Source organism: Phoxinus phoxinus, assembly GCF_949152265.1.
Source record: "Phoxinus phoxinus genome assembly, chromosome: 3".
Taxonomy (NCBI): domain Eukaryota; kingdom Metazoa; phylum Chordata; class Actinopteri; order Cypriniformes; family Leuciscidae; genus Phoxinus; species Phoxinus phoxinus.
In genome coordinates, this window is record NC_136878.1 from 13,738,293 (window position 1) to 13,749,970 (window position 11,678).

The 11,678-nt window shown below is 37.1% G+C and overlaps 1 protein-coding gene across 10 annotated transcripts in view; it reads right to left on the bottom strand.

The window, feature by feature from the left end:
• gria3a (glutamate receptor, ionotropic, AMPA 3a) overlaps positions 1 to 7,176 on the bottom strand; it is a 41,846-nt gene extending 34,670 nt beyond the window's left edge. For 8 of the 10 annotated variants that reach the window (XR_013796810.1, XR_013796811.1, XR_013796812.1 and 5 more), the window contains exons 1-2: positions 3,367 to 3,781; positions 2,984 to 3,142 (exon numbers count right to left, since the gene is read on the bottom strand). Coding sequence is in view for 2 of the 10 variants with exons in the window: in XM_079606486.1 (XP_079462612.1) it covers positions 2,984 to 3,142; positions 3,367 to 3,454 (247 nt within the window). In the remaining 8 variants the exon portion in view is untranslated. Of the gene's footprint in view, positions 1 to 2,983; positions 3,143 to 3,366; positions 3,930 to 7,089 lie in introns of those variants that run through there. The other 2 variants (XM_079606485.1, XM_079606487.1) reach the window with 2 other exon arrangements.
• Between the last annotated feature and the right edge of the window lie 4,502 nt (positions 7,177 to 11,678).

Sequence of the window (11,678 nt, forward strand, 5' to 3'; positions counted from 1 at the left end):
TCGTTTATCATAGGAAGCAGTATCTGCCGAAAGCGATCACCGATAATGATCCATTTGAAGCCTTCTTTATGTAGAATTATTTATAGGAATCCTCTAATCAGACATTAGGTGACTCTTGTGGGGGGTGATTTTTTTTTGAGGGGGGGGGGGGCATTGTAAATTTTAGTTTTTACAATGGGGCAATTTTGTTGCACATAGCTTACACACAGCACAAGCCTGATTTCAAACGCTGAATTGAATTCACAAAAAAAAAACATACCTCATATTTTGCACTCCTATAATAAGTTTATTCTATATATATATATATATATATTTAGATTTATTTATATATATATATATATATATATATATATATATATATATATATATATATATATATATATATATATATACACACACATTTACTGTTTTTACTTCTGGTTAGATGCTGTGTTTCATTGGCTCTGCACTAGTACTCTGCACAATGACAATAAAGTTGAATCTAATCTAATAATTCTTCTACCCGCGCTGGACACAGATTGAGACGGTGCTGCTGCATACCTCTCACGGCAGGAGCGAGTCAGCATGAGAACGGTTTATGAGATCGGCAAATTGAGAGATTTGCGATTATCGGCCGATAGCAATTGGTCGCAGATCAATTAGAGCACCCTAAATATTTTCTTACGTATTATGTACTAAACATTAGTGAAATTAATTATCGAAAGGAAATACAAAACTGATTGTAAGAAAGTGGCCAGTTTATGAGGACAAAATTATTTTATAGAAGTCAGACACTAGAAATCCAACCAGAGAGATGTTGTGACACTGTGGCTTGATGCCACAATGGCATCAAGCCATTTTGATCAAAATATATATTTTTTATATATTTTTTTTTCTTTCAGTAAGATTAATAACATGCATTTAGAAAATAGATAGGGTGAATTTCAATTTCATGCCATCATTATTTTTGCAATTCTGTTTGGTGACACTAGTGGTGCAGAAATTATACAGAGAGAGACAAGGTAATGATTACATGTCTCTCTCTCCTTCATTTGTTTTTCTGAGCAAGCAGGTTACGTCTGTTTACTACCTTTCTGCCCTTCTTTTCATCTGTCTCTCGAACGCTTCAGGGAGCAATAAGGAAAAAAATGATGAGAGGACGGAAAATCTTAGAAAGGGGGAGAGAGAGCAAGAGTGAAAAATAACCTGTTTACAAACCCTCTGACCCCTACCGTTTTCTCTTCACTACACAAATTGCCTCAATTAAAACAGCAGGGTCACTGAATACATATGCTGTCAAAACCTTTTCTCGCAGGATCCGTTTGACGCACAAATCGCACTCTCAACACTGCGAGCGACTAATACACCTGACTAATACAGGCACTGCATACAAAAGTTTGTGTGCTCTGATTCAAACACCACCCCAGAGAGAAAAATAAGTGTCTGTCTCTATTTGTGAACCATTCTTACATCACTGTTAAAGCACTTTGTCATTCCTGTCATGTTATTCCTGGATATGTACTTTGAGCTTTGAGAGCATCTCCACAGTTTATTCATTAAACTTTAAAATCACCTTCAGAGTCTGAGAGGTATGTGCATATGTCTCCACTTGGAAAATCTTTTTATTTATGTTTTTAAAAGCCCAGCGGTTTTTTGTCCAATAGGCCAACCTGATGCCTGGAGCAGTGTGTGTGTGTGTGTGTGTTAATGCAGTGAAGAAAGATCAATGACTGCAGCAATAACACCATGATAAGAGAGGAAACCAAAAGCTCACAAACACAGTCTCTCACATAGACACGCTCAGATGAGCAGCCAGGCCAGTCAGAGACACAAAATGGTAATGACAGCAGCTGTAAACAGGCATTTTATAATGATGGTAAAGCTCTCTCACTCTCACACACACACGCACGCACACACACACACACAGTGCAGGGCACTAACCCTTGCACTGGTTTGGGCATGTGTGCAAATGTCAGCCTGCACTCATCATCATCGCTCTTTCTCTCGCAGTCCTTCTCCTTTTTTCTTTATCTCTCCATTATAAAGACCTGAGGCTTGTGCCACAGAAGAGTTTTTTCACATTTCTTTCTCTCCATTCCTCTTCTTTGCCAACTTCTCACACTATCAGTCTTTATTTGTTCTTTTTCACTCGCTTTCTTTTCTTTTTCTTGACATTAAAATAATAATAACTACAAATAAATAACTTCATTATTGGAAATTAAAACCTTAGCGTTTTGTCACCTCCAACTAAATTATACATTTTTAACTACACATGCTCCATTTTTCTCATTTGAACATTTCCTCTGTGTTTAAGGTCTACATATGACAGTTTATATTTGGTTGTCTTTTTTTTAATGAATTCACTGGAGAAAATGTTCAAATGAGAAAAATGTGTATTTTGCAGTTGTGTGGGGGCAGCGCTTCATGACGGACGCTGACGCCTTTTGACGTATAGTCCCCTAGCTAGACTAGAAAGAAGAACAACACTTGATAAAAAAAGAACGCATACTTAATGCATGCAATGAACTTTAAAGTTTGTAACAACAGGTAAAATGGTATAGGATTCAGTGACATACTCTCAGATATCAGAAACAGGACAGATCAACAGTCTTATTTGTATGGTGTGGGCTGAGATATTATGGAAATTGAGACTTGTGATGTGAGGGAATATTGTACATGCATGTATGAGACTTCCACGCAATTTAATTTTCTCAACACCTACATTGTAAAAATGATCAAGGTCTTGTCTGTGACTCATTGCTCGAATTGTTTCGGTTTGTTTTAAAAATGTGAATCTGAGGGTTGTCTCCTGCCTCCTCACAATATGTCCTTGCAAACCAAGCCTACATCTCTGGTGAGAATTAGGAGCTTTTATTCTCAAAGAGCGCAAGAACAAGTCTATAATGTCTATGATGATTTATCGATATATCCTGAACACTTAAAGGAGAACAGGTGCGGGATGTCCCGCAGAATTGTATGAAGGAAAAAAAGAGCAGAGACTCACACGCGTGCGTGACTGAGAAGCTATTAGACGACTCCAGATTGTCCACGTTATAATTCAGGTGAAAGGGTTTCTCAGTGATGTTCTGATTGGTGTTGTAGAGCTGAACGGCGAAGCGGAACGCGCTGTGTTCCTGAACCGTGGAGCGCATGAAGAGACCACCTGTATGTGAGATCAGATGAGTTAAGAACATCTACCTGAATGTACACTTGTTTGAGTGAGGGATAGTAGTAGTGCCATTCATATAATTCACACTCTGTTTGGCGCTAGAGGTGCAAACTTCTCGAATTAAGAATATATGGGTGATGCAGCAAGTAGATGAGGATCAGCACGTGTACAAGGGGAGATGTTTTATTTTGTAAGCAATAAATAATAAAATCACTTACCGATATTGATCTGGTTTGGAAAGCCTGCCTGTGTTTGCAGCACCAGCCACGGCAGGAGCAGGACGCTCGCGTGCGCTCGCCGCCGCATTTTGTCTCCGACCTCTAGAATTCTTCAGCTCGCGCGCAACATCCAGACCGGGCGCGAGGGCGACAACAAAATCCTCCAGATGTGCACCGACTCCCTCACGCGATGCCGGATAGGTGCATTCAGGCTACAGGACTAGAGCCGAATACGAGCAAAAAAGCGCAAGAGCTTTTCAATTCAGGACAGCGCTGTAGATCATCCAATCGGACCGCTGATCAAACTTGATGTGACGTGAAATTACAACAGCAGCACCCGCTTACGCGCAAACGCACGCGCGCAACCCGCCACTGCGGACCCGCGTGCGCAGTCCGCATACAGCTCAGAAAAATCGGCACGCGACCCTGGGAACCGTCCACTTCAAAGACGTCGTTTAAACCTCCTATATTCAGCCACAAATCCCGTGTCCATTTGTGCGCACGGACCAAACGTTTTACCGCGTGCGAGCAGAAAAATGTAAAGTTCACGTACAGCAGCCCACAGGTCCGGACAATTAGGCTACTATCCCACACCGGCATGCTAGTCATATAGTGTTAAAGTAGCCTACGAATCTGTCGAAAAGCAAGAGGTGTCGATAAACGAGTGTAAGGTGCTTGAATTTTTTAACAGAATATGAATATTTCATGTCAAATAGAGGTTATCTCTGCAGGCTGTTAACTTGAGGTATTTAAGAAACACACTGCACTGCATGTGTAAACAATCCAAATTTGTATTTTCTTCCCTCAGAACTTATCAGGAGGTTCTTGCAGTTTCAAGAGTTTTGTGATTTAATCGGCTATTATGATTCTATTATTTTCCACATAAGTGTTTATCTAGTTTGTTTTGTCCATATATTAAGGAGAATATTTTTTTCTATTTTAATCCTCTGATCTGTTTGATCACTGCTGTTGACTGTGTGTGAAGTCTGTCTCTGGAGTGCCTCAGATAACACAAGCTGTCCTTCCTTTATGCTTCTAAGAACTGACTGACTCATATAAAGAAAACACGTTCATCAATATTGATGTTTCAATGCGTTTATGCCATTATAGGATCTTTATTCTTGAAACATGCTCTGCTAAGAGAAAAGCTCTCTGCAGGTGCCTGTGTAATTGTGATATGCTTCCACGTTTTCAGCCTTGGCATCACCCAAAACTGAAAGCTCACAGCACTGAGCTGGATACGGCTGACTAACAGCGACCCAGATTTCCTCAGCTTCTTATTTCCTGTGTGAGCGTGTGTGTGTGTGTATGTGTGTGTGTGTGTGTGTGTGTGTGTGTTTAAACTGACCACCAAACAAGCCATGTCTGTGTATGCGGTGCCAGATATATCAGACTGACTCTCTTGTTGAATGCAGACACACACACACTCTCACAATCATCTCTCTCACTCACATTCAAAACACACTTATAAGTGAACCATGTGTGTGCTGATGTGAGTTGACCATCTTGCCTTTTGGGGAAATTTTGATTTGCAACTTGATGTGCAGATGGCTGGACAAGTATATACAAATAGTACAAATAGTTATTTAAGTCACACATAGTGACTATAAAGAGAACTAACTACCCAAAATGACCAATCTTGCACCAGTTTCTTACAGGTGTCACTAATGATATGTATTGCACACTGAACTGGTCGCATTTGAATTCAGATTAGCATGCAACTCGCCCCGCAATAAATTACTAAACTTTTTCGCTCTGAAACAGCAGCACAGATGGAACGCAGCTGATCTGATGTCTTTTGAGTCCCCTGTACTCCCACGACGGAGAAAAGCATAAAAGATATATTGGGGGGAAAAAACATGAGATAAACAATAGGGTTCCCTAGCAAACTGTGCAAAAAACAGACTAAAACAAACTAATCTATGAGGCCTTAAAACTAAAAAACGTTACTTAAGCTTGAAGTAACAGAATATATAGATGAATTTGTTCTTGATAATAATTAGCACTGATGCATTAGCACTACACTTTGATGTAGCATAACCGTAACAATGTCACTGTTCCAGGATCCCACCAAAAAAACTATAAGCTATAATAGTATCTCAATGATACTATAATACTGCTGCAAGCTCAAGAGATTGATTAAAGGAACTTACTAATTAATGCATATGCATTAACGCATGCGCACGCGCACGCACGCACACGCACACGCACACGCACACACACGCACACACACACACACACACGCACACACACGCACACACACGCACACGCACGCACACACACACACACACACACACACACACACACACACACACACACACACACACACACACACACACACACACACACACACACACACACACACACACACACACACACACACACACACACACACACACACACACACACACACACACACACACACACACCCCCCTGGGGAATTATCTGTCCTATATTCAGGCAAGTGGATAGTTCATTCATTCTGCATAATGATTGAGAGCTGTGAACAAAATTAATTTCACTGCAGGTAAAATTCAAATACCTGTGAGCTCTCATTACATGCATTCATATTCAGTGTTCTTTGAAATGTTTACAAATATATTACACACACACACACATTACTCTCCATAGGCGTAATGGTTTTTATGTTTTTACCTCTGTTATATCCCCCCCTATACTAACCTACCCATCACAAAAAACTGTATATATATAGTCAAACCAACATTTATTCAGACACCTTCAACATTTCTCACATTATCACAGTTTATTCGCTATAGTTTAGAAAATGGTAATAAAATATGACAAGAATCAAAATCAGTTGATATTTCACTGGTTTTGGCCATCCTTCTGTTAGACTGTCACAAATGAATTAGGTTGAATAGCTGTCAGATGTTACATTTAAGTACACAATTAGATAATAGCAATTTAGGTCAACCAATTACCAAGCAATGCTTAATTTTGTTCAGTCTGTGGTGTAAAAAGAATGCATTAGCAATTAAAGAAAAAACACTTAAGCAAAACATGGTCAGTTCAAAGTGTCTGAATAATTTTTGGTCCCAAATGTTTATACATTAACTACAGAGTCCTGCACCCACTAGTAAAAAATATCAAAAATGATATTTGGTGTCTGAATAATTTTTGGTTTGACTGTATATACTTTTTTTTTTTTTTTTAAAGAACACCATGCAGTTAAGGTCCAATAAAGATTGGTTTAAAGCACTCAATGACATTTGTCCATTTTCTGTGAACTAATCTAAAGTGAAAAATTACTATTTACGGTTAATAAGTGAAAAGAAAGCATAAAAACATTATCTAACTCTTTACATAAGCTATTTAAACAACAATTATAATTAAGTTAATTACAGTGGCAATGAATAAAAAACTCACTATTTGTATATAGCCTATTAATATATTAACAACGTAGAGACTACAATATATTAACAAAAAAAAAAATTAAACAAAGTTTGAAAATGATTTGAAAACACTTTATAATTTGTATTTTAAAGTGTTAGAAAAAAATATAAATAAGAATATATGCATATAAGATTGCATGCAGAAGCTGTTGTTTCTTGGTATATTGTGTTTTTTAATTTTGTTTTGAAAGTATGCTAGTTGCAAACGAATTAAATAATTAAATGTATTTGTTTTAAGTTTTCTTAAATAAAAAAATAGTCTATGTATGTGTGCATTTAGTGCTCTGCACAGCTGTCACAGTGATCTCACCATAATAAATGTGCAGGAAGTGATGCGATATTTAATGTGGCCAGTGGCATCAGCTGGTGGGCAGTCATCCAGTGAGACACAAGAACAGCGGTTCTGCAGCAATTACTCCATTTTCACACTGAAGAAAGAAATGGACAAACAAGAGAGAATGAGGCATTTCTTTGAAGTGTCAGAGCAGATTAGGAGTTTAGTCAATACAATGCTAAAAGACACACAGTTCTGTGATGGACAGGCTGAAAATAATAAATAAATAAGCATCAAATTACATAATCAAATTTCAGCATGTATTTGTGCCTGGTACGACAGAAACTCATCTTGTCAGATTCTAATTGGACCAATCGGCTACAAAAGCTCCTGTGGGGATTTTAAGAGAAATGGGAGTTTTCAGCAGTAAACAGCTTTTATCCATTTCATTTTCTGAGAAGGCACTTGGCCCCAAACTGTCACTTAAAGATCAAATGAAGTCAAAATTGGACTTTTGTGGCTTTTAGTCCAATTCTGTAAGTTTTTATGCCATCTATATGCTAGTACTCCGAAAAGTTGACAAAATTAACTTTAATGTTTGGAGGGTTTTTTTATATGGTAAAAAAACAAAACTATTGATGTACAAAATATTGATGACTCAGGTAGCTCTCAGACACATAACCAAACCTTTGTCCAATAAAATGCTCTTCAGAATGAAAAAAGCCCTTCCCTTCTAATACCACGTGCATCTGACCAAAGCATGGCTAATTTTCATCAAAACTATTATTTTAAACACTTATCAGCGCATTCTCTTGCTTGAGTTTGACCATGCTTTTATAAATGTGAGACATTTTACGTTAGCAAAGAAAGAAATCACAGCGAAACGATGAAGACAGCCATCCAGATCTAAAGGTCTAAAGACAACTGATCCGAATGAAATTGAATGATGCTAACCCAAGTGTACAGACTGCACAATTATATGGGCTATCTAAGATTTAACCACAGAACTCCAAATTTGAAACTGTTCCTTTTTATGCCACTTTATTAAGAAAGTCTTGTAAGTCTGCACCAAAGAACAACCAATTTACTCCAGAAACTGTCTCTTCCTTTTGCTCTAGCTCCGTTTATTCCCTTCACAACTCTGTTTCAGTCTGTACGTTGGCAGAGAAAAAAATATGGCCAAATTGTTTCTACTTCTTGTTTATTTAACTTCAGTATAAATATCACACTATCAATCATGCTGTTAGCTAAAATGCATGATTGTGAATCGGATGCTGCTTAAATATGTGTAAAGAAACTTATATTTCTATAAAATAGTAAAAAATCTGCATGATCTTAAAAATTTGGTTAAAAAAAAGCACCCAAATCTATACTTAAGGTCTTAGTGACCACAGCTCTGACAGCTGATTTGTACAATAATGTAATGTCAATAACAGCTAACCAGCGAAGTTGACTTATTGACTTAAAGGGGTGGTTGATTATGATTTCACTCTTCTAACTTAAGTTAGTGTGTATGTTGCCGTTTCAGCATAAACAACATCTGCAAAGTTACGACGCTCAAAGTTTAAAGCAAAGGGAGATATTTTCTTTTAAAGAAATTGCTTTTTAAGGACTACAACAAACGGCTGGTAGGGACTACAAGATATTCCTCCAGGTTTAGTGACATCACCAACCCTAAAATGTACATAAACCCCACCCCTAGAACATGATTTATTGATTATCAAGAAAGAATATGCTAATCAATGACTAGAAGATAACTACACAAAAGCTACATAAATTCACCAACTAACCATTCAGAAATGTTGTCTACATGTTTTCACTTCTTCTTGAGTCTCTCCATCTTTCTGACTTCGGTTTGAACAATTTCCAGTGCATGTCTGTGTGAGGTAAAATGACACGAGCTCTTGAAGCTCCGCCCCCTGTGCCGGGAGCAGCAGCTCATTTGCATTTAAAGGGACAGACACAAAAACGGTGCATATTTTTTTACAGTCTATGGTTTTTGCTCACCGTCAAAAAGTGACAATAAAAATATCTGTGGGGTATTTTGAGCTAAAACTTCACATACACATTCTGAGGACATCAAAGACTTATTTTACATCTTGTGAAAAGGGCATTATACCACCCCTTTAATCAGTAATCAGACCATTGTGTGCCCACGACTGCTGACTGGAAAATTCATCTCACAACCTCTCATGAACACTGCTTACAATTCTGAAAATCCTTTTTTTAAGTAATGGGATGATGCCAAAAAATAAAAAAATAAAATAACAGTAGTAAATATAAACTATTTTTGTAAGAATACTGTATATGATATATCTATATATATTTTTTTACAGGTCTAAGGTGATGCTGACCTGTCAGAAACTGGAGGAGAATAACTAATGATACATGGGCTGAAGTGATGAGGAGTATTTAGTATTTTACACAACGCAATGACCATGAGCCACCTGGCCTGAATACACACACCACAGGGGTCAAGCTGTAAATTATCTGTCTATCGGTTATATGTGTGCATGTCTTCGTATACCGCTCACTTACACTGGACATTCTGTAACTCATGGTTGACTAAGCACACACACACACACACACACACACACACGCACGCACAAACCCACACACACAGTAACAGCCTCAGCAGCCATCACTCTTTCTTTTCCCCCCATTTCTTCTCCTTCATCATTTATTCTCCGCATTTTTTCCAGGCAGAGATTCTTCAGAGCCGACCCACTGAAGCATAGAGATTCGCCCTGAGCACACTCACAAATACACACACACACACACACACACACACACACACACACACACCTAACTTGTCTCTGCAGTCTCTTACACACACCATCTAAGGGAACAAATCAGATTTACGGCAGATGAATCTCTGACTTCTTAAACAGAACCATGGCAGAGAGAGAGAAACAGATTTATATTTCTTTTTTGCATAATTATTATTAAATGATCACTGTTCAAACTCAAATATTTCTCAATATCGTATATGCAATACAGTATTCCAAGTTATTGCAAAAAAATAGTTTCCTATACTTTTGAAAAAAAATAATTATACTTTTAAAAGGAGTATTTATATTTAAAAAAATATATACAAAAGCACATACTTAGAGCTTTCTATTGCAATTAAATAAAAATGTGTTAGTTTAAATTGGCATATTTGCATATCCACTTTGCATATTGTCTTTGAAATACGGTTCTAATGTACTGACAATTATTTACGGTAAACTAAAATACACTATAATGCCATTACTACTAAAATTGTCATGCATTTAAATATATTTGTAATTACACATTTTTTATAAAGTTCCAATTTAGTAAATTTAAAATATATTAACATTGAATAACACTACTTCAATTTAGAATCAAGTACTTTACATGTGCTTTAGAATGCTAGTCAACATCAAAATAAGTCGTCTTTTAAACAGAAAATATTATTAAACAATGAATTAAAATGTATTTTAAAATAAAACTTCACTTGACATTATTACAAAGTGCTCTTTTTTAAAATGCACTTAATTATCATTTATCTTCAAGTACAGTTTAAAAAATAAATACAGTTTAAAAAAATGGTTTTTCACCCAAAAATTAAATTTCTGTAATTAATTACATTTGTATTTACATTTATTCATTTAGCAGCCGCTTTTATCCAAAGCGACTTATTACTAATTACTCACCCTCATGTTGTTCCAAATGTAAGACCTTCGTTCATCTTCGGAACACAAATTAAGATATTTTAGGTGATTTTGGTTCTTTCTGAACCAGCCACAGACTGCAACGTCATTGCAACTTTCAAGGCCCAGAAAGGTAGTAAAGAAATCGCTAAAAAAGTTGTGTGTGCGCATGCGTCGTGATACTCAAGTAAACAGCATCGAACAATGGTGAGCCGGTGTTCAGACGTAGAACCTGGAAATGCTGCACTGTGTTTACTACGTGATCAGCGTTGGAGACTGACACGGAAGAGAAGAAAGTGTTGCATAACGTCGTTATTTCGGTTTTGTTTATTTGCACACAAAATGTATTCTCGCCACTTCACAACATAAAGGTTGAACCATTGTAGTCACATGGACTATCTTAACAATGTCTTCACCTTTCTGGGCTTTGAAAGTTGCAATGACGTTGCTGCCTATAGCTGGTTCAGAAACCTCGGATTTCATCAAAATATATTAATTTATTCCGAAGATGAACGAAGCTCTTACGGGTTTGGAACAACATGAGGGTAATTAATGACAGAAATTTCCTTTTTGGGTGAAGTATCCCTTCAAGCACACTTCTTTTTCACAAGGGTATGCTTGGAATCTCATTAATTCAGATTAAATCACTAATTTAGATTCAGCAATAAGTGCTTTTACACTGCTTCTAGTCAATAACTTAAAGCACTCCCTGAAATCAAACACGGATAGATGATTGCTTGAGAACCAGAGCTCACTGCTGCAGAGAAAGAGTTATCACAGGGGAGGTTTATATTTATGATGTTCAAATTGTACTGCCGATGCAAACAGGCTGTAAATTCCATGCTAATATGTTAATGAATAGCCTGCAGACAGTGCCTGTGATGTTCAAATCAAGATTCTACATGATTCAGTTCATGAAAACATTTAGCTAGGAGCTGCTTCAAGTTAATA